General features: G+C 40.6%; 1 protein-coding gene across 3 annotated transcripts; it reads right to left on the reverse strand.

Moving 5' to 3' along the window:
* Positions 1-4,435: 4,435 nt before the first annotated feature.
* TMBIM6 (transmembrane BAX inhibitor motif containing 6) lies at positions 4,436-21,847 on the reverse strand. Of its 3 annotated transcripts, none has more exons than XM_017678543.3 (10): positions 21,713-21,847; positions 13,984-14,071; positions 13,477-13,585; positions 10,981-11,101; positions 9,747-9,795; positions 9,543-9,640; positions 9,250-9,329; positions 8,839-8,939; positions 8,086-8,161; positions 4,436-6,270 (listed from the first exon to the last, which is right to left on the reverse strand). In XM_017678543.3, the coding sequence occupies exons 2-10, from the start codon at positions 14,037-14,039 to the stop codon at positions 6,247-6,249; spliced, it is 714 nt and encodes a 237-aa protein (XP_017534032.1). In that variant the 5' UTR covers positions 14,040-14,071; positions 21,713-21,847; the 3' UTR covers positions 4,436-6,246. The 3 variants fall into 3 exon arrangements, with proteins under 3 accessions (XP_017534032.1, XP_017534031.1, XP_017534033.1); XM_017678542.3 differs by having other exon boundaries at positions 21,705-21,837; XM_017678544.3 differs by lacking the exon at positions 21,713-21,847 and adding an exon at positions 20,976-21,120.
* Between the last annotated feature and the right edge of the window lie 2,398 nt (positions 21,848-24,245).

Here is a 24,245-nt window from a genome sequence, read left to right on the forward strand (position 1 = left end):
TGGCTTGTTCATTCTTCATAAAATAAAGCCTTTGAGATCTATCTAAGCTGTTTCATGTATCTATGGCTTATTCTCTTTTACTGCAGAGTAGTATTCCATTGTGTGGATGTACCACTGCTAGTTTATCCATTCACGTCATGAAAGATAATTTGAATTATTTCCAGTTTTGAGCTATTACATATAAAGCTTCTCTCAACATTTGTGTACGGGGTTTTGTGTGAACACAAATTTTTATTTCTGTAGGATAGCCAGTAGTGCAATTGGTGGGTTGTACAGTTAGTATGTTTAATTTTATAAGAAACTGCCAAATTGTTTTCCAGCATTATACCATTTTACCTTACTACTGGCAATGTATGAGGAGTCCAGTTCTCCACATTCTCACCAGTACTTGATATTATCACTACCTTTGTTTTTTAATTTCAGACATTCTAACAGGTGTATGGTGGTATTCCATTTTTGCTTTAATTGTCATTTGCCTGATATCTAATGATGTTTAACACCTTTTTATGTGCTTCTTTGCCATTTGTGTATCTTTGGTGAAGTGTCTGTTAAAGGAGCTGACTCACTTTTATGGTTTTAAAATAAGCCAAATCATCCACACATCTCTATCACTAACTTCTCCCCTGAACTTCAGATTCATATGCAAATGCCTCCTGGCATCTGTAGGGAAGTCCCCCACTGCTGCAATCTCAACGTGCCCAAAGCCAAAACTATTATAATCCCACTCCCAGTCCTGGGCCTCCACAATGGAAGGAGTAACACTTTAGAGGTTTTACTGTGTTAAAAACTGTTCTAAGTGCTTTATATATTTTAATTAACTTAATCTTTACAATAATCCTATGAGATAAACACTGGTTTTACTTCTATTTTACACATGGGAAAATGAGGCAAAAAGGTTGAGTAACTTATACAAGGTTGCACAGCTGGCACGTGGCTGATAGGATCATCCAGATCCCCAAGAGTCACCCTTGATTCTCCTGTCTTTCTCACCTCCACACATCAATGCTATCTCTAAGGCCTGGACATTTTACCTCCTGAATATTTTACTGAATTGTCTTTCCTCCTATCCTTTTATCTACTGCTCTATTTCAGCCATCTTTTTTCTTTTCTGGACTATTGTGTAAGCATCTTTTTTCTTAAACTTTCTATTCTAGAAAATTTCAACCATATGAAAAAGTACAGAGACCAGTACAATGAATATATTCATTGCTTAGTTATAACCAATATACTCATGACCATTCACATCTTCTGGACTCTCCAGTCTGCTACCACGCAGCTGCATTATTTTGAAGCAGATCTCAAGACAGCGTATTAATGCATTTATAAATATTCAGTATGCATTTCTAAAAGATAACTTCTAAAGAACATACTCAGAATCACATTATTAGCATCATGAATTGGCAGTGTTTCTTTAAATCATCAAATAACCTGGTCAGGTGTTTGTATTAGCTATCTGTTGTATAACTTAGTGGTTTAAAACAACTATTATTGGCATTCTGTTTATGTGGGTCAGGAATTCAGGAGTCCATTAGCAAGGCACTTCGGACTCAGCACCTCATGAAACTAGTCACCCAAAAGCTTGACAGGTACAGGACCTGCTTTCCCAGTGGCTCACTTATGCTGGCTGGCCAGTTGGTGCTGCCTATTGGCAGGCGGCTCAGATCTCTACGCAAGGGCTCTTCAGAGGGCAGCTTGATGGCCTCAGAACCTGGTCCTGGTTTCCCCTGAAGCAAGTGTACGAAGGAGCCAAGGAGGAAGCTGCAGTTCCATTCATGACCTGGCTTCATAGTCACACACACCGCCGCAGGGTTCCTTTGGCCAGAGCTTCCCTCTGAAAGGATGTGAACTCCAGAAGGCCAGGATTTGGGGTGCCGTCCTGGAGAACGGTTACCACAAGTTCAAATTGTCCTAGTGGTGTGTATGTGTATCTATTTTTTTTTTATCAAGATACAAATAAGGTCTACAGCATTACATGAGTTTTGTTGAAATGGCTCATAATTCTTCATCTCTAGGCTCCTTTCCTCTTTTGTTTTTTGGTTTCGTTGTTTTGTTTTTAAGAAACCAGGTTATTAGTTAGTCTTTGGTGCAAGAAAACTTCATTGGCAGTGCTGTTTACTTCCACCAGCAAGCATATGTCAGGTTGTCTCTCAATATGATACCGGCACTATTGATGATCAATGCCTAGCTTTGTTATTTCATCAGAGGTTTACAAATCAGTGATAAACCCTGGAATTCCTTCATCTATTAGCTGGAATATTTCTAGAGAAACTCACTTTTTTATTGTCCTGAAGTAGTTGATATGGAAAAGGATAAATTTCAGGCTTCTTTCCTTTTATTAACAAGCTTTCAGAAGTCACTCGTTTCTAGCATCCTTTAAAGGTGACCAACAGGATTTAAAAAAATATCTTCATGAGCTTACAGATTTAAAAATTATTCAATCCATTGCACTCGTAATTCTTATTGATACTCAAATGACCCCATCTTTAGGTTAGCCTGAGTCTTTGTGATTTATCACCTTTGATGGCTTCTTTGCTCTCTGGCATAACATTACGTTCCAGGTTCACCTTGCGCATTTCCTGTGCTGACTTCTAAGCACCATTTCTCCAAGGAGCTCTGGTTCCTTCCAGTGGGAAAGGAGAGGCCACAATCTAGGCATTTGAGTCTGTTTGCCTTTAGCTGGCCTTTCAGTCTACTCTCCTGAAAAATGCCAGCCTGACCATTCCCTTGCTCCAAAGCCCTTCAACGCTCTGTTGCCCTCAGGACAAAACCAGCTCTTTAGCAGGAACACCGGGTCCTCAGTTACAGAACCTGTTTACCCCTCCCTCCCACTTCCTAATAGTTTGTTCCTTAAAACTTGCTGAGTCACAATTCTGTTGTGCCTTTTCTCATACTAAACTCGGCGTGGAAACAACCACTACCACCATTACCTTTTTTGACTTGTCACCTGTCTCACTTTGACTGTCTTCGAGATTCAGCTTCAGCTCAGGTATCTCCAAAACCCTTTTCCCTGAACCACCACCAGGCTGGGCTAAGTGTCTCCCACTGTTGTCTCATGGCCACTGCACTCAGCCCCATGTAAGCTGTAAATGTCTGCACAGAGAACTCCTGAGCAGCTGCGCTGGGAATGACCAAAAGCCTTATTCATCTTTATCCCCAGCATGGAGCACGTTGCCTGGTGCCTAGTGGACACCTCCTATCTGTTCACCTCCTTAGGTATGGCAGACTCTTCTCCCAGCACAGATGTCCTATTTCTGCTGCCCACCAGTGCCTTCCTCACTCTAGTTCAGGCCGACAGGTCTACTAAGCATAGAATGAGCTGTTCTGTTAACTCCCTGTATTTAAAAATTTGTAATTAGTGGGCTTGCTGGGGGAAGACTGAGAAGGAGCTCACTCTCCTACTCCAGTTACAATTATTGGGGAGGGAGGTGGCGCACGTTTGCCCAAACCCTTACATTTCCTTCTCCATTCTGGCCAGGGTAGTGTTGCCTACATGGGGCAACAAATGAAGAGCAGGGGCTCAGCAGATGGCGTGCAGGGTTTTCCTAGACTCAGATCTGCCACTACCTTGCCAGCATGACCTTGGAAGTTTTGACCTGTATAGTAAATACACCACCTTCTAGGCTATTGGGGATAAAAAACATGTAAGGCACTTTGCATAGTGCCTGATACACTATAAGCACTTCATCATGCCTTATCTTTTCCTCCACCTCCCCAAACAGGAGGCCCAAGAATAAAACAGGGTATCAAATAGTCTCTGAGACTGGCCTTTTTCAAAGTCAGTGAGAAAGAAAAGGGTGGGGAAAGATGTTTAAGTTACACTTCCCAAGTTGGGGAAAGAAGTGGCTATCAGCTAGGATGGGGGTAATGTGGAGTCCTAAGAGGTCAACTGGGAAGAACCTGGATTGAACCAGTTGCAGTAACAGTCAGAACCTAACAGGAAGCTGTGTCCATCATGAACATGACAACCAGACAGCAAACGTGCCACAATGGAATAACCCAGCAGTAATGCAAACTTTGGTTCATAGGCTTGTATTAAACTCTGAGCACAAGGATTTTTACTTTCCATTGATGATTCTCAGCACCTAGAGTATAGTCTGGCCACAACGAATGATCAAAAATGCTTGCAGAATGACAGGTTTATGATGTTTTCCCCATTTTACATCCCCAAATTCCAAAATTTGGCTGCACACTGGAACCACCAATAAAGGGGAGGGGAAGGGCTGGAGAAAGGCCTGGGCTGTCTGTCACTGGACAGAGAAAATTCCCAACATCTGGCAAGTTGGGGCTCCAGAGCTGGCGGTTTAATGGGGGTTGTTTCTTTCTATTCACACCTAGAGCAGCACTTAATCCTGTCCCACTCGCAGCTCCCACTAGCAAGTCCACACATTCCACATTCAGCTGCAGCCTTGCATTTTAACACACACTTAACACCAAGAAAGGTTAAGGAACTTTATTTTTTACAAATTAAGACTATAGATTTTATATATTTCTGAATCAAAAACACCTTTGTCTTCACAGTATGAGTTAGAGAATGCAGCCTGAGCTGAAAACCAAGGAAATAGAAAGTTATAATTACAGTGATTACTGTATTAAAAACCTGTTAGGCATTTTCTTTAAAAGTGGTTTTTTTAATATCTTGTCATTCTTGGCACTGTTTCTAAAGAAAAACTCCTTTATCCCAAGCAAAAAAGCACAAGAAATGGAGTTTGGCTTCAAGAGATGTAACTCAGCAGAGAATCAACAACTTTATGGGGAATTGCTATTGGAGATTTAATGGGAAGGAAGTCCCTTTAGTTCTCACACCAAAGGCTGGAGGTGGCAGCTAATCAGAGGGCAGTATTCTCTGCAGAAGCCAGCCAATTCTGGATGACAAGCCACTCCAGAAATACAGCCACAACCTCTGCCAAGGCTGACTGCCCTTCTGTGCCAGCCAGCTAATGGTAGCAGTCCACAGGAAAGGGGCTGGTGAACCCACTGGTATTGCCCACTGACACTTGCAATCAGAAAGCTGTAGGGAAATATGATGTCTAGCAGGTTTCATCACCTGCAGGGCAGCTGTAGATTTCTGGGAACAGGTGAACAGACCAAAACTGAAGTACATCTGTAAAATGAACATTTATCTACTGTCTCCAATCTCGGGCCTGATACTGTCTGAGTCCAGGTGGGATAAGACAAAAATGCACTTAAAGACTATTACAAATGCTACTCTCCAAGTCATCAAAGCCCTATACTGTTGATATGAACAAGAACCACATAGTTCGCAGAGATTTTGTTCCCCCCTGCCCCAATCAGGTCTTTATCTAGGTTTGTATGGCAGGATTAGTTGCAATTACCCCCAGAGGCTCAACTACTCCCCTTCCCTATCTTTCCTCTCCTGGAACATTTAATCAAAGCCATCAAGTGGAGGTCACTCAGTAACTAAGGTGATAAACCCCCTGCCCCAGCAAAAAAAAAAACAGGGGATATTGAGAAATTCTATCCTGTATTTTACCATACGTTGGTTAATAAGCCTTCTCATACACACCTGACAAAAATCAAGTCTTCCCTTCGTGCACTGAAATCCTCCCCACCCCCATGGATGGAAAGCAGGCAGATTCCCCAAGGGTCAGACAACGGATGGGAAAGGGAACACATACAAATCCACTACTTTTATGATGGCAAGGCCAAATGTTGTGTTTGCCAGATCAACAGCAACTTGGGCAGCTCAGAGCAGCAAAGCATCCACTGAAAGAGGCTCTTCCACTTTCTTTGCAGGGGTTGACAGAAGCTCAGCTGTTCTGAGCCCAAGTAATAACAGGACCAGCAAACTTCTTTCCAGTGGAAAACACTGCCCAGTCCCACAGAACTGTGCATAAAGCAAACAACTCTGTGGAAGGATAGACTGAGGTGGCTCCACCAAACAGTTCAGATCCACGTGGTGAAGGTCAGCATGGACTCCTGGAGTTTGCCCTCTGCAGGTCCTGCTCTTTATCATGGTGGACTGGCTGCTGAGCACAGGAAGAAGCTAGGGATGGGGTTGACAGAAAAGGGAGTTGGGGAAGAACCCCAGGAATAAGAAGCCGAACTCCAAACTATATTCTGCTAATCAGTTTTTGATCAAAAAATTCAAAATAGAGAAAACCACAAAGTACAAAAGCTTTTCTGATGCTTTTCATTATCACTGAACACACCACCTGTTATGTGTGCAAAGAGGAAATGGGGGGTAGAGGGAGAGGAAGTCAAATTGGGAAAGGCTGGATGGTCATTTCACTTCTTCTCTTTCTTCTTGTCCTAGAAATGGAAAAAAAAATTACCTAATTAATTTTTGGCACCTGACATTCAAGCTAAAACTCCTGAGTGAGCCAATACCTGGCCCCCTTTGGTTAGAGACTGGAAGGGAACAGGACAATGAAAAGGAGAAATGCTCCCTCAGCACAGAATTGAATCTTAACTACTCCACTTGGTGGCCCCATGTTGCTGACCGACTTGACAAGAAATAAGGGTTAAGTGGTTCTTCCCACTCCCACGCCAGGAGTACCTGGATGGGCTGCCTGACCACTCCTGGCTACTCACAATCATCACTGCTCAGATCCCAACTGGTGAAGACTACAGACTGGCAGTCTACCCCAAAGGAACTAAATGAGAGGCCAAGACCAACTTGCCATTAGTCCTGAGAAGCATAAATCCTGGGCATAAACCAACATTCAGAAATAATCCAGTCCCGTGGAACTCCTCAATCTAAGGTGGAAGCCCAGTGGACTAAACAGGTGAAAGCCATGCTGGTTTGACTGAAGTGGGGCACTGGTTCGGTGCTCAGTCCAACCGGATGCAAAACAGACCAGAGAACCACTTGTCACCTGCTTCCACCACCACTGCCCTGTCTCCTGTTTCATAAGTTCTTTCAAAAAAACAAAAAAAAGTGTATGGCTTCATCTGTTCCCCTGTTGCTGTAGCAGACTGTTGACACTCAGTAAGGGTATACAAAATGCTTCTTTGGAAACAAATTAAGAATAACAAATGGATAGAATTGGTCCACTCCCCTGAAATATATTTATAAAAACTGGTGGCCAATATTAAACAAATGTTCTAGAGTATCTTAGTTTCTGAGTACTAACTACCATTAGTAAAGCATTTAAATTTTTTATACAGTAGACTGTTCCCTGCCACGCTGAAGCTTTTTCCTTTCAGGGATTCATTTTTTGTTTTGTTTTTTTGTGTTGTTTATTGAATAGCTCTTTAAGATTAACAACTGAGGAATGTATAGGATTCATCAGTGAATTATTATTGCTCTGCTCTCCACAGAGGCTGAAAGAATATCACACACAAGTCCTTCACTCGTTTTGTTACTTTTTAAAAGGATCTCAATTTTTCCATTTCAGAAGTCACCAGTAACTTTTCCATTTCATCTTTTTTAATTTGGAACTGTCTAGATCATCTCAACAACCCTTGCTTTCTTAAAAATTTCAAAACAATTAAGATTCTGATGCTGTAGGAGCTTATATTGTTATTAGGATGCTATTTGAGATCACATCTAGATTATATCTAAAGACTACTTTTAAGTATTACTGAATAACTGTTGATACTGAATAACAGAGTTAAAAACACAAAAAAAGGGTGCCAAAATAAAATTTCTCCCCACCTATAAATAAGGGATATGGACCAGCTATACTACACACACTAACATCCTATGGGCCTCATCTTCAAGGAACTTTTCAACAGCAACAAAATGAGTATTTAATTTGTCCCCCAGCGATGAAAGGGAACTTGAAGTCAGACGACATAAAGGCAATGGGAAGTGGTAGCCTTAGGAAAAGGTATTGTTGAACCACCAGCCAAGCACTAGACATTGTTGAGAATAACATCTGGTGTTCTGAGCTTGCGTGTACATGTGCGGGTGGGAGGGATTCATTTTTTAAAAAAAGGATTGTTTTTACTGATTCCTTTCTCTCCATCAGCAAAAGACTTCTGGTTTATCTCTTACTCAGTGGCCTGCCTTACAGTTACTCTATATCTACACAGTGTGTAAGCAAGTTTTCAAATGTGTAGTATACACAGATTCTGAGCTCAGGAGCCATTCTCTTATCTTCAGTGGGGGGGCTAACTGACCTTCTCATTCATAGCCAGGATCATCATGAGTTTTCTGAAGAGAGTCACAAAATCTAAGAAGAGGTCAATGCAATGCCTGAAAGAGAAGAACCAATTACAAATGGCACATCCCATTTTCCTTTATTCACAAAACTACAAAGGTGCAGAACATAAAAACCCCATTCCATGAGCCAGCTCCACCAACAGTCCACGATCAGCTGAGTAAAATTCTGGTGTCAGATCCTTTTCAATTTAATGAAGCCATGGAGCACAGAGAAAAGAAAAACTGGGCTTTACACTCTGCAGAGGCCCAAGTCTGAACTTTGAATTACCACTGCTTATGAGACTGAATACTACATTTTGTAAAATTATGTATTAAAAAAAATTATTTGTAGATCTTCCCATTGTTTAAGGTTTAAAGAATACAAAAAGTATAAAGAATAAAAGGTGAAAGATCCCTTTCCCTTTGCCTAGGGATAACCATTATTTATAATTAAATACATATTATCAATTCAATTTCTAAAAATCTGCTGTCTTTCAGGAGTTGTGGGAGACTGTGATATTTGATGCATAGTTCCAAAACTACAGGCATCTTACAGTCCTGAAGCCTGGCCACTTAAGTTCAGCCAGTGCCACCTGGTCCACTCTTATCCCTACTAATTTGGACAAAATGCAGGTCAGGCAAAGAATCATCCCAGAGATTCAGAAAAGAGCCATGGAATGGAAGAGTATTCCTCACCCTACATACTCGTTAAGACCAGTTTTCACACTCACCAGATGTAGTCCTTATCTCCATTTTCAGCCTTTTCAATAATGAGTTGAGTATCAAAAAGGACAAAGCCACACATGACCACCAGCCCCATATACAGGTTCGCCTACAGAAGAAGAATGAGATGAGGTTACCACGTGATAGACACCGTAGGGGAGAAAAAAACACCACGATAACTCTTTTTGGCTCTTGGTCACTTGAAAGTACATCAAATACTGACCCTACTGACATTAACCTTCACGGGAACAGAAGCCTATAGTCAAGTCCACAGCACTGCGCCCTAGACACAATTCTGCACTGCCAACAAGGGTGAGCATTCTGGAGGATTCTTCGTCTATCTTCTATCCTGCTTTAGGGTTAAGCAAGGAAAGAATGCAAGGCAAGGGGTTGTTGGAAAGTTATGTGCAAAGCCTCACCTGGAAAAGCCAAATGGATCCAAAGAAAAGGTTCCCCAGCGAAGACAAGAGCATCAGGCTCAAGGCTGACATCAAGATACCTGTGAGAGATGACAAGAAGTCGTCTTGAGAAAAGTCATAGCAAAGTAAAGCAACCCCCTTAAGGCCATTCTGTACTTTCCCCCCAAAATGAAGGCTTTCAATTTCAACCCAACAGTCACAAGATGTTGGCAGGGGTTGGTAGTCCAGAAAAAGTCCTAGTGAGAATTCTGACTAGAGCAGAGGCCCCTTTCTCAATTTTTGTCCATACTCACCTCCCAGAAAAAGGTAGCTACGGCGCCTGGCATAGAGCGCACTCAGGGTGAAGCAAGTGAAGATCATTGCTGTACCCATGAAGGCAGTGGGAAGGATGCTATTAAAGGGAAAGACCAGTAGATTGAGGACTACAGGTATGTAACTTATACTTAGAAGGTATATTCATAAGGACAAAAATACATGAGAGAGTCTAAAATAGTTACCTGGGATTGATGGCAATGCAAAACTCCAGAGCAGGGCCCAGGCCAACTCCTAGAAAATAAAAAGCCCCAAAACACAATTATTATGATCAATTCTTGAAAAGGACCCTCATTCAAAAGCTGATCATTTATAGCATGGGTATGCACATGCCCCTAAACAGACTAAACATACAGACTAAAATAATTAAATCTCTCTCTCCTTTATCCTTGTTTTCTAGAAAACATATACTTGACTGAATTATTTACTTATACACAGAGCTACAAAACCAGCCTCCTAGCTGAAAATTCAATGAGCCCATGAAGAACAGAGATTAGGAAAAAAGAAGCAGGCATACCATTTTTGAGCTAAACTGTAAGGCTGCACAACTATGAAGAGGACTGATGTGACTATACTGTGGGTCAGGTTAGGAATTAGAACACAAGAAAAGGATAAAGAGCAAAGCACTGCCTTACATCCAGCAACCTGCAGTCACACAGAACTGACTCCCTTTGTAGCACAAAAGGGCAGACTGGCTCTGCACGTGGACACTTGCCAGGAGGGCATAGCGCACACCTACATTTCTGCTACTCTGGCTACTTTCCTCTCTCCTTCTGATAATCCCACCTCTTAAGGCCTTCAAAACCTACCTTTCCTGATCTACAAATCATAATCTCTAAATCCCTTCCTTCCTACAATTTCTTCAACACTGTATAGGTTATGCACATTCAGAACAAGTTGTACTAATGCAAATGTTGCTTTGCAAGTATTTTTATTATGTAGCTTGAGTCCTGTTTCCCTTAATGATAATTCTAGAAGAGCTGTGCTTCTTATTCTTTTCTTGAGAATCAGCAAAGTGCCCTGTAGGACAAATCTCAATGTATGGCTTTAATTAACTGATTGCAAAGTTCAGAACAGATGCTCCAATTATAGTCACCAGTGTAAGTCCAACTAAGACAGATTTTTGGGCCTAGTTTAGTCTCATGTCTACTGCCACTAACAAGTTATGCTACCTAAGCTCTTGATCTCATTCATTTAAGCATACAAATGCTTATGTTGGGATAAAAAAGTAGACATCACAATCACTCGTCACAAGAGCTTATCCTCTGGATGGGGAAGCAAGATGCACTCAAATACACGATTGGATTGTACAGTGTACCAGTAGGGGTGAATTAGAATACAAATCTTAGGCCTCAGTCTAAAGAGATACTAAAATTACAGTCCCCCTACCCTCAAAATTAGACCAATTCCTGAACATACCTGTAAGGAAAGAAAATCCAGCAAGAAGTCCCAGTCTTTTCTGCTCAGTTTCATGGCTATGGGGTATTGCCATCAGCCAAATCATCATCCCCAGGGAGCCCAAGGCAGATAGCAGGCCAGCCTGTCAGATCCACAATGAGTAATTAAATACTTCAAAGTATCAAATTTATTTTGCAGGAGACCTTATTGGGCTCAAATATTCATCTGAACTTCCTAATATCTGCTTCTAACCTGGAAGCAGTGGAAAAGGCAGTGAGGGCTGAGGGAAGACACCAGAAAGCTTGAAGGAGGATTAGGACCACAGCAGGTGCTGGAGGCTCTTCTGACCTGGGTGGTCCATCAGCCACAATGACCCAAGTCAAACTATGAGTATTACCCAAGAAAGAGAAAAGATGAATCCAAGTGACAAGTGCTTGAAACACCTTCTATCTGTAGAACAAGTAGAAATGACCCCTTCTGATCACTTTAAAATACATACACCCAAAGAAAAATGACTAAGAGGGTGTTATAGATTGAATGTTTCCCCTCAAACGTGTTTAAATCCTAATCCCCCAATGTGATGGTATTTGAAAGCTGGGGTCTTTGGAAAGAATTAGATCCTAAGTGCCAAGCCTCCATGAAGGATATTAGTGCCCTTATAAAAGAGATCCCACAGAGCTCCCTTGCCCTTTGCACCTTGTGGGGTCAGTGAGAACATCTTCAAATACACAGAAAGCAGGCCCTCACCACACATCTGCTGGTGCCTTGCCCTTGCCCTTGGACTTGGGACTTTCTAGCCTTTAAAAGTGTGAGAAATATTTGTTGTTTAAGCCACCCAGTCTATGGCATCATTATAGTAGCCTAAATGGACTAGCACAGAGGGTAAGAACCAAAATGTTAACAGTTATTTCTGGGTAACAGAATTATGGAATTTCACATTTCTTTCTTATCAGTCTGTTTTCCAAATCTCTACAATGAAGATATGTTAATTTTCTAAGAAAAATAAAAATTTTTAAAAAAAAGCAAGTTTAAGAAAAGCCTACAGGCTTTAGAGAGAAAAATCATCAAGGATATATATAGACACTTAAGTTCCTTCCTTCCTTTAAAGATACAGTTGATTCTTGTTTTTCACATATTATCTCTCAAGTCACTATGAACAATGAATTAGCAAATACTGAACATTTGTTCCAGAGGGAAATGTGAGCCTCCGGTTAAAACCTAACATTTTTACAACTGATTGATATATAACCTTGTTTTTTGAGGGTTTTAAGTTTCAAGACACTTTATTTGATATATATGTTGATTCATTCACATTGAACCCATGGCCAACAGCACTATAAATCTCAAAGTGTGACATCAGGGTCTTCTCACACTTATGAACACTTTAGCACTATGCTTGGCAAAATCACCAACCAAAATCATAAAAATGCAGAAAGTGTGGCACTAAGTAGACCATGCAAAGGACCCTTGTATTTATAGTACCAGGGTGTAAGATAAGGCATTGTGTTGCTTATTCAACCTCAGCAGGAATATGGTATGATGGGCAACTCAAGTTTTTTGCTGCTCTACATATGACTGCAAATGTCCGCAAAAGCAACATGAGTACAAATTTTAGGGTTACAAATAAAATTCATCAAGTAAGTAAATTCAAAAATACAGAACCCACATCAGAAGAGGATAACTATATTTTACTACATAACTTAAAAGAAAAACCACTACCAGAAACCAAAAGGGCCACTCTTGCCTAAAAGGTGGAATATGTTTTAGTCTAAACTCAAGGGATAGTCTAAACTCAAAGTCCTAGCCTCTGAGGGGCTGCAGTAATTTTTCATCTCCCTCCCCCACCCCTCAACCCACTTGAGATGCCTGAGCACAGCGATGGTTTCCTCAGAAGGGCAAATGCCAACACAGATATACCTTTGTACTTACACTAAAAAGGACAAGTCTTGGTTAGGGAAACCTTAAACTTATTGGTTATTCCTCCACTGTCCCTTTTTCTACTACTGGCCAAACCAAATTCTCCCTCGACACAGGAAAATGAGTTGAAGATTTTCACTCAGTCATGCAGATACAAGTGTAACAAGAAAATAAAATGGGTCAAATCCTTAAAGGACTCAACCCTGACTCTCCTGATAACATACAATCAGTGTTTTGTACTTGACAACTCCACAGTCATTCAGGGAAAAAAGACAAAGAAGGAAAAGATAAAAAACATCAGCATGCAAGTCATGCCTCTACTTGTTGGATGGGGGCTGCCTGTATGTCAGAAGGATAGTCAGGGTCATTCAGCGTCAAAGTTAAGACATTCTGTTTTTATGTATCTAGAGAGGGCACAGTTACCAGAAAATTTAAATGGCTCTACATGTCCTGATTTACCAGCTGGCTCTGGCCAAGTTGGGATCCCACACTGCTGAAAAGGATTAAGGAGGGGCATAGACTTATAGCAACCTGTTAATAAGCTAGCTTCTTTCTAATGAAATTTGTGCCACAGCAACTAGGAGAGAAAATTACTCTTACCTGAATGAAATGAGTCACCACATGGACATAGGCCCCTGCAGCTGCCACAAACATGCAGAGGGCAAAACTGGCATAGACCTTCTTCAGGTGCTGTTGTGTGGAGGGGGTTCTAGGAAAAATGTTAATAACATCCATCATTCCAGGATCAGTCTCATCTCTAAGCTAAGAATCATTTCCCTCTCCTCTCCTTCCCAGGGAGTATGTACAAATTTTAATACAGTAAAAAAGAAAAAAATGTTTGAAAATACGTTATCATAGAATCTAAAATGCTGGGAAGAGCCAAAAGCCCCAAATTATGAACAATCTAAACTAGAATAACTAAATGGCTTTCCAATGACCACACAGTAGGCCTTAGAATCTGGGTAGTTTTATCAGAGCTTCTGGATTCTAGCAAAGTTAATATCCTAATTTATACATACACAAGTTAATTAAAGTCCTAAAAAAGGAAAAGAAACCAATATGAAAGAAAATGCATTAAGAAACTACAGTCAAGATAAAAACACTCACATGTGGGAAAATTTTAAGAGGGCATCAAAGTTAATCTTCCTATCAAATATGTTCATGATGCCAGTGTCCGTGGGACACAGTCTCCACTCTGTAGAATGAAGGATAAAGGAAAGAAAGGTTACTTTAAAGATATAAGGACATACAAAATAATAAACAACTTTCTTAAAAAAACAGCAAGATACAAGTTTGGAAAAATGAAAGTCTAAAATCCTACTGCCATAAAACAACCATTTTCATTTTTATATATTTCCTTCTAGAATACATTTATGTGCAATCATACTCAACCATATTAAGGGGGACAGAGGAAATGTCCCATCTTCACTATTCCCAAACTATTTTATTACCAGCATTTGATTCTTTTCCTTTCAGAAGTAACTTGCCCCTCTCAAAGACTTGAGAAATCTCAATTAGCATACTGGTTAAAGCAATTTTACGTCATTGTTTCACAATGCTAGAGAATTCTCTCAGTAAATGCATAGAACCTCAGAAATAAAAATTTAAAAAAATGAAAAATGAAAAACTCTAAAGATAGGCCTGACACCAGGAATTGGATTTTAAACATATACACATAGAAACTTTCCACCTAATGCATTTTAGAACTCAATTAAAATGGATTCAAAATTTAAAGGGGGAAATTCCTCCATAAAAAAGGAATTTGTGCAGAAAGAATTTTTTATATATATATATATATAAATATATAATTTCAGAACCTGGCTAGTTTCAGAATTTAGATAGTTTCAGAATTTGATTAATACAAAGAATTCCTATATACCCTTCACCTAGATTTCCTAAATGTTAACATTTCACCATATTTGCCCTATCCCTCACTCTCCATTGCAATATATAGACTTAAAAGTACTTTTTCCCTAACGATCCAGACACAATGTTCCCCTTTACCCCTAAATACTGTAGTGTGTATCCTAAAAACAACAACCACAGTCAGGAAATTGACACTAATACAATACTATTACCTGAACCACACAACTTACTCAGATCTTGCCAACTGTCCCAGTATGTCAGAAAGGGCATTTTTAAGCTGAACCATACCCAGGTTACATTACAACAATACCATGAAGTCAGGGTCTTATATTCTGCTCCATCCTTGTCACAAACTGACCTACAGAACTAAAACTCTAATTAAGAGCTTTTATCTTTCCTAAGTAACAGTCATCCAGATTCTTAGTAGACCCACAATGCCCATTTCAAATCTACCAAAAAAGAGGAGTGTGGGGGATTAAAACACATTAGTTGTTTGAAAGAGAAGCAATTAATCTCATCCATTGAATTCAGTACCTAGCCCAATACTCAGCAAAATTAATGTAGGCAATAAAAGTTCTATCCCCACACCAACTTCCTGAGGATTCCTGGGCCAGTGGAAACATGCCATTCTTAGTGTTCACAAGCATCACTACCAATGTTTTCCAAGGCGCTCTTACAAATGAAACAATGACCAATGGCTAGCTTGCTTTCTCTTGACTTCCTCTTTCCTTTCTCGCCAACATCTCTACTCACCTCTTCTGTTAAATTCTTTTCTTAAAGATGCGTACAGTGAGAAGTTGTAGAACATACTAAAGCTGCTGGTCTCACCTCTAAGTCATGGGGCTCTGGGCCCTCTTGATCTAGATGGTGCAATTATTGCAGGCTGTTGCAGTGCCACACACAGCCCTTCCATACCTGATGAGCATGTCCTCTAGAGAGCACACTTTTACAGGATGGCAGAATCCAGCACCTGGAAAGTCTTTGTTTAAGGCTTTCATTAACACCCCTAATGACATCCCCAGACAGAACCTGCAACAGTACTGTAGAAACTTCAGAACCAAGTTTCTCAGTATTCACAACAATGCTTAAGCACCTCTTGCTTCCAATTTCAAGTGTTTAGAAAAAAAAGTCTGCGGGGGAGGGGTGGCAAGTTAAAAAAAAAAAATCCTCAAATCCCCAGGAGATTGGAGATTTGTTAGTCAGAAAGGGTCAACACTCTGTAACCAGACCCCAGTGAATGGAAACAGCAAGAGAGGGGAACGGCCCAAACTCTTTTCTAATTTGCTCTTTGACATTTCCCAATGGTTACTGACTGCCTCTCTGAAAACTGTTGATGGAAAAACCAAAACTATCAAAGGTTGTGAGGGTAGCAAGAGAGGTCAAACAGGAAGTTCTCCATGGTTCAGTAGTGACCTGTGGTTTAAAATCATACAAAAAAATAAAGCCAGTTTCCCAACTTCACTACTGATCCTAAAATATAGGTGAAATATGTAACCATGAAATTTTCTAGATGCAAAGGTACACAGCAACTTTAATAATAGCTTTATGGGAAAAAAATGCAATGAAGGATACATTTAATAAAATGACAAGATGTATATATGGTATAATTTATTTCAGAACTACCAAAATGTGAGGTGGTAAAGTTAGCTCTTAAGAGTCAAGGAAATATGATAGTTTCTCTAGTCTGTTCCAAACAGACAAGAACTAATGTACCGATAATTAATGAGTTAAAACTGTTCTTACAAGTTTTGCTAGATAAACTAAACTGACCAGGCTTCTGTCTGGTCTCAACTACTTGTGCTCAGAAGCTGCACAAAAAAGATATTTACATTTCAGTTGTCAATATGGAAACTCAGCCGAACAAGATTGAATTGCACTCATAACTCAAAAATAGCAGCTCCCATACCAAAAGTATTTTCAGTCCCAGGAGCAGTCAGCTCTTAACAGCTCTACAAGTATTCAAAACCATCAACCAAGTAACTCAGCTAACATTCCAAAGGGGCCCCACAGTTAATTGAAAATCTGTTTCAAAACACATACATTAAAATGAAATATGTGTATTTTTTACAATAAAGGAAAAAAACACATTGTAAATGGCTCAAAAATGATTCAATATAGTAGTCCCAACACACATTGAAGCCCATTACAAATTGATTACCAGCATTGGTCTGTCTCATCCTGGACACCAACTCATACAGAAATCTAGAAACTACATCCCCTCTCCCCTCCATAATTCTATACTCAAATCTAAAACAGGGAGATGTGATTATTTATATACACTACAATTTGCACAGTGTCTCACAGACTCATGGGAAATTTGCCTGCACTGCGTTTGTAAATGAGAATATGTTCAGGTGTGGATCATAACTAAATTCCTTTAATTTGGTTCAGATCCTCATTTTATGCCTTCATCCTTAGGAAAGCAGGAATACCGAAATTCAGGATCTGTCAAAATTGGTCATGCATATACTGCTAAAGCTTTGTAGAAGTGTCACCATTCTGTGGTTCCTGGGCTAGCCTCCTCTCCCAGAGCCATCCAAAAACAAAACAAAGAATTGCATAACTTTACCAAGAAGAACTTAAGTGAACGCAGTGTTCTAAGTATGCCTAGGGTCTGGTTTTGCTTTGGGGAGGGGACAGGCAGCAGGGGCAGGTAGAAGACATTCTTGTCAATGAACATCTATGTCTTTCCGTTTTGTTAAGCTCTTGTTTTGTTCTGGATAACTTCCTTACCCTTGTCCTAAAATGAAAGATTATCATCAAAGGCCAAGACTTAAAAACAGAAAGATTCTCTACCATCTTATTCCAACACCTATTAAGGGTAGTGCATATGAAATATGGCCAAGGGGCCAAAAGCTATGCACAACAGAAACAACCATGCATTTAGGATGCATTTTTAAAAAAACATTCTTACCTTTGGAAAATCAAAGGCTGCTGACTGCTGGAGCCAGGACAAAAGCTGTCACAGTGTATACAATTTAACAATATTAAACCAGCAAGTCAAAGAAACATTGTTCACATATTTAAATATTTAGTTTGTGAATTATATTGCTCTTCATCTCTGTTGCAGTCATTCAACCATCTTGAACCCTGTTCCCACCCACCCAGAAAGGACCAACTTGATACTTGAGAAGAAAAATCCCATGTGGTTAAAAAAGGTAATTTTTCTCTAGTTCTTTCTACTGAATAGTTTTCAGACTGTATAATCATGCACCTAGGATAGTGGTTAAAAGCATGGCCTGCTGCGTTTGAATCCTAGCTGTGTCTTCCTTAGCTGTGTGACATGCAGCAAGTTCCTGGCACTTAAACCTCACTGTGCTTTAGCTTCCTCATTTGTAAAATACTATGTATATAAGATTCCCTACTTCACAGGGTTGAGGATTAAGTGAGGTATACAAATAAAGTACTTAGAACAGTACTTAATACATAAGAGCAGCTCAATGTTAACCATTATAGCTACTAGTGTGATTACTCTCATGTCTTCAATGCATGAATTTCCCTTTTAAAGTCTGGTTTTAGAGGACATTTATCACAGGCTTAATTTTCACATGCCCTACAAATTAATTTTTTTACACATTATTCAACCATTAACTCACTGCTAGTTATATCCTGAAGACTTAATATTTACCCAAAAGAGAGTAAAATTAAATTGTGGGGCAGAGGGGGTGGCCTAAGAAAATCATGAATTCAAAGGAATTTAATAATTATTATTATTAGCTAAAATGACTTGTTTAAATGGTATGCCTCTCCTATGACACCTTTACACTGTACCTCCTGTCCCATAGGGCTCCAAGGCGTTTTGAGACAGCCTAATAACCACTAAGTGATAATCTGATGTGGTAGAAAATTTGATGAAGTTAATGGTTGTTAGCGTGACGCTTTCCATGCCGACCCTAGGAGGTAGGTCAGTTTGGTTTGAGGAAATTCAAAGAATTCCCCGTTTCAACTAGGGCTAGGTTTTGATCATTTTAGATTTGGACCCTAGATGTTCCAGCCCTCCTTCAACCTGGACCAAAATGCCTGAACTACATAGCATTGAATCCTGTCTCTCTGGGGCACTGCTTCAGATCCAAACCATAACTGGAGATAGAATGCCTACTGCTTTCAATATATATTTTTTTCTTTTTTTTTTGTACCAAACTTTGACACCACTGAATCTTCCTCTCTGTAACTGCAACTGTTTGACAAACACTGAATCCTACGGCCAATGTCTTAACTACATAATCATCTTTGCGTATAAACCAGCAATTGCTCCCCAATAACAACTTATTTAGCCCAATAAGAGGAGAGACATAGATCAGGACAAACAACACACCCATACAACCTCATCCTTAAAGCTCTTTTTTCAAGTGTTTAAGATTCCAGTTAACTTCATTCACAAGTTTAGTTGTAAGCACCTCGAGTGCAGAGGTTCCACCTGATTCGGCTCACTATCCCCCACACTTTAGCACAACCAGGAGTCTCCAGAACAAATCTAGACCCATTACTTAATCAAGAGTGTTGCAACTTCAAATCAACAATCCCCAGATGGCTCAGAGGCGAACCTACCTGCTAATTTCTACGGTCTTTCTCTACTTGGCTTGAACACTATCTTTGGAAAACAAAAACGTGTATAATATAAACGCTACTCCAGGAAATTTCATTAGAAACTCTAGGGGAACAAAATAGGATGGAGTGGAAGACCCTTCTACAAGATTCTACAGACACACTCAAGTAGAAACGAAAATTTAGCAGATAGAGCACCAAGAGAATATTCTGTGTTTTCCCATAGGAGATTAATACCCTTGGGTAGTTTATGAAATACAGTGAAACTCATCAGGCCAAGAACAGTACCTTTTATAATAATACCACTGACTACTTTTAGATAAAATTTTACAACTTTCAAATAGCTTTTACATACATTATCCCCTTTTATCTTCACATCAATCCATGAGGAAAGAGCAAAATTAGCCCCACTTTAAATATTAAAAAATAAAGTTCAAAAAGACAGTGTATTAGTGGTATGAGCACTGCATTTGGAGTCACAAGTCCTGCCATCTCCTACCCTGTAACTATGGGAAAATCGTTATTACCCAAGGCCATCTAGGCTCCCTCCCCTGTAACATAGGGATGATTAATTAACACCTGCTCTATTTAGCTTAGTTAATGCCAATAAGAAAATCTGTGTGAAATCATTGTAAAGTGCTAAATGGACATTAGTATGGACTGGACCGACATCAGAAAGTTAAACAGTGGAGCCAGAACCAAAATAGGGGTGTCTTCTAATCTGTAACATCTGGTGCTCTACTATTAAACCTACAGTAGAAAAGCAAGTTTTCGTTAAGGCAGTTCCAGCTAAAGGTCAAGAGAAATCTCACAAAAATTAAAAAGTGAAAAATTAAAATACTATGATTCCTATTACACTTTTCTGTATTTTTTAGATTTCTACAGTAAGCACGAATTATATGCATAATCAGGAAAAATACGGAAATGCTGACTGAATATGTGTATTAATTTTATCTTTCCTATTCTTTAATGCAGTAAGACTTCAGTCCGATCAATAGACGGGAAGAGAAAGGAGAAAGAGGTACTGAGCTACCTTTCCACACAAGATGAATAATGGAAGAGGGAAACTCCTCTCCAAATTACAGACAGCATTTCTCAAGTATTCAACCATTTTGTCCCTACTAGAGGAAAAGGGCAGAGAATCTAAATGCCAATATATTCTTGAAGCCAGAGTAAATAATATTAGACAAAGAACTTCAAAAAGACCACAGAAGAGTAAATCTAAAAATTACAGAAACTGCAGAAGTTGTAAGAAATGTGGTTATGCAGCCTGAATAATTCTTGAACTGAATTTCAAACTACACATTTAACCAAAAGATAAACTAGAAATAAGTATCAGTAAGTAACTAGAAGAGTCTATTTGCCATTAACTTTTCACCTTAAAATCTTTGTGCGTCAGGCACAGTCAGCTCTTCTACTGGGTTACACATTCACAAGTTAACTATTGCTAGAACATTCTCAAGACGAGAGAGGTTTTCATTGGTTAGGTCGGTGACAGACTACGCGTAGGCAATGGAACCTAGGCTGACACGGGAGAACATTCCACACTTAATACACAGAAATACCAACGCCTACTTAATACCACTGCTCATACAAGTAGTCCAAGAAAAAAAAAACGCCCAAAGATGCCCTTCCTGAGCAGAATTTAAGACGCCCACAAGTCTCAGGCAAAGCCAAGAGCACCTTACCTGTCCAAAGGTAACCAATCACACCAGAGGTGAGCTGCCCTGTGGGCTGGGAAGCCAGGCCAGGCTCCGGTCTCTCCTCACCTCCCCAGTTTTTGGCTTCTAACTAACTGAGGAGCCTCACGCGTCACAGAGGAGTGTGACATCACCCGCCCCGCCGTGTCAGGGCAGTCCGCCCGACCAGGGCCTTCCTCGAGGCCCAGGCGTCACCGCTCACCCAGAGGCGGTCTGGCCAGAGAGCACGCAACAGAGAAGCAATCGGCGGGGTGGGGGTGGGGGAGCACAAACCCGTGAGGTTTCGCTTTCTTTCGCTTCAGAAGTAAGGGGCGGGGGACATGCCCTGAATTCGGGAAGTCGAGGCTGGGCCAAGGGGCCCCTGCCTCTACATTTGGCAAAGAAGGAAGAGGAACGGCAAAAGAGGAGGAAGGAAGACAGGCTAAGAAGGGGCCTTCGTTAAAACTCCCGCACAGAAGGGGCACCCTGACGCCCCCAGAGCCCCGGCAGCCTCTCCCCCGCCCCTCTCCCTCCGCAATACCATGGCGCATGCGCAGTACTAGTTCCCTGTCTTCCCTCCCCGCCCAGCATTCCGGAGTCCGTCGCCGAGCAGGGCCCCGGACCCCGAGGGTTTAGTCTGCCCGGAAACAGACTATTCCCATTCCTGCGCAGGCAATAACTGCTAAACCCCTTTCCATTTTTCACTCCGGACATGAGAAGTCCTAGCTTCAGACTTACGTTCTTACCGCCTCTCAGGAGGAAACACACCTCGCCACACCGGATATGCTTCTGACTTTCCTACGGTCCGCTCCAGTCTCTACCCAACGTCCGCCCCTGGGAAGCCTCGCCCCCCACGTCCCTTAACGCTTGTCTTCATTGGCCATTGGCCTCACTTCTGCCTTTTCATTGGCGGTACGTAATAAACAACAGCAGTTACTTCAGAGCCGTTTGCTAATCCTCTTGCGATCAAGATTCTAGCCGCCAACCGGCGTCGTAACAAAACGTCTCCGCCTCCTTCTCCTACAGAAGGCAGGTTCGCTGTCCAAACCCACCTCTAGTGGTGAAAGTGAAGAGGGCCAGCCCCACCCGAGACGCTTGGCAAGTATAGGAGCCCAACGATGCGTGATGGGATAGCACTGCAAAGTCGCGGGATTCTGGTTTTAGGTTTCTCATGTAATATGTTAAAGGAGGGAAGAGATTCAGGTAACACAAAGAAAGCACTGTCACAGGGGCCAATATACCTTGAATCTAGCGGAGCTTAAACTTTGGAGTTGGAGCACCTTTGAAGGCTTGGGTAATTCTCCGGGAATGCAAGGAGGAAAAGGCCCCAATCTTGCATTTGGACACACAATGCCCAAGTGGTGGTCCTGGGGCCGCGGGCAGGGCCCAGCGGACTGCCAGGACCGCCTCCCCATCTGCCTGTTAGGGAGAGGTTTGTAGTTCTTCATCGTCAGCTGGCCATTGGAGTTGGGTGGTGCTGAACAAGGGCAGAGACCTGGCTGAGCTGTCTCCTCAGCCCCCAAAAACCAAACCAAGGGAGATGAAAGGGCCGGAACTCCCCGACGGCTTGTCCTCGGCAAGAAGCACCAATTGGAAGCACCAATTGTGCAAGAACCATCAGTTGTGCAAGAATTTATAGTAAGAAGTTGCGAAGCTGATTAAAAAAAAACTGCTACATTATCAATTTAAAAAATATTTTTGCTTATTTATTGCTTATGGCCGTAAAAATAGTACAAATTATCACATGAAGAGGCAAGGAGTGTGATCCAAAAAAATGTAGAAAAAAGAGCTTATAGTGGTTGTTAGGAAGTTAATAATAATGTTATTTTTCTAAATTATGTGATGTTTGTCAACATTTAAAAATAGATAATGATTTTTTTCATTTTAAATACTGACTTTATTATATAATTTTGTATCTTTTTCTTAAATACCCACAATTGTATATGTTTCAGGCTGCACAGAACATAGATCCACCCTTGCTCCTCATTTTATAGTTAAGGAAACAGGCCCATGGACCGAAAAGGTTCTGGCAAAATAGGTAAAAAATTTAGATGACCTATTCAATCAGTGGAGATTAGGTCACAATCCAGGATTTAGGAAATCACTTTCTAGAAGGGTTGAATAGTTATCTTTTCAGTAAAGAATACAAATGTGCCAGTACACAAACTCAGGTATGCAATAATTTTTTTTTTTCTGTAGTGCAACCTAAAATTTACTCTGAACACATTTCACCAGACTGGGAAAAAAATGCATTATTAGTCTTCCTTGGGGTTTCCCTCCCCACCCTACCCTAAAGTGCTTTATTCCTGGATATCAAACCATGCAGGTTGCTGCAGAATTTTTTTTTAATAAGAATTTTTAAAACTAAGCTTTAATATCAATACTATGCTCATGTAATTTTCTGTCATCTGCTAAAAAGACAAAGTTTTCTTGAAGTATTGATCTGATAAGACACTGATAGTTTTTTATCTTAAGCAATCTGACTAATGCAAGGTTTTTGTTTTGTTTTTTATTTTTTTATTTTGATATCATTAATGTACAATTACTTGAACAACATTATGGTTATTAGACTCCCCCCATTATCAAGTCCCACCCACATACCTCATTACAGTCACCGTCCATCAGCATAGTAAGATGCTATAGAATCATTATTTGTCTTCTCTGTATTTACTGCCTTTCCCGTGTTCCCCCCCCACCCACTTTATGTGTGCTAATCATAATACCCCATTTTCCTCCTTATCCCTCCCTTCCCACTCACCTTCCCCAGTCCCTTTCCCCTTGGTAACTGTTAGTCCATTCTTGGGTTCTGTGAGTCTGCTACTGTTTTGTTCCTTCAGTTTTCTCTTTGTTCTTATACTCCACAGATAAGTGAAATCATCTGATACTTGTCTTTCTCTGCCTAGCTTATTTCACTGAGCATAATACCCTCTAGCTCCATACATGTTGTTGCAAATGGTAGGATTTGTTTTCTTCTATGGCTGAATAATATTCCACTGTGTATATGTACCACCTCTTCTTTATCCATTCATCTACTGGTGGACACTTAGGTTGCTTCCATTTCTTGGCTATTGTAAATAGTGCTGTGATCTAAACATAGGAGTGCATATGTCTTTTTCAAACTGGGTTGCTGCATTCTTAGAGTGAATTCCTAGGAGTGGAATTCCTGGGTCAAATGATATTTCTATTTTGAGTTTTTTGAGGAACCTCCATACTGCTTTCCACAATGGTTGAATTAGTTTACATTCCCACCAGCAGTGTAGGAGGGTTGGCCTTTCTCCA

Source organism: Manis javanica, chromosome 10, assembly GCF_040802235.1.
Source record: "Manis javanica isolate MJ-LG chromosome 10, MJ_LKY, whole genome shotgun sequence".
In the NCBI taxonomy this organism is placed as follows: Eukaryota; Metazoa; Chordata; class Mammalia; order Pholidota; family Manidae; genus Manis; species Manis javanica.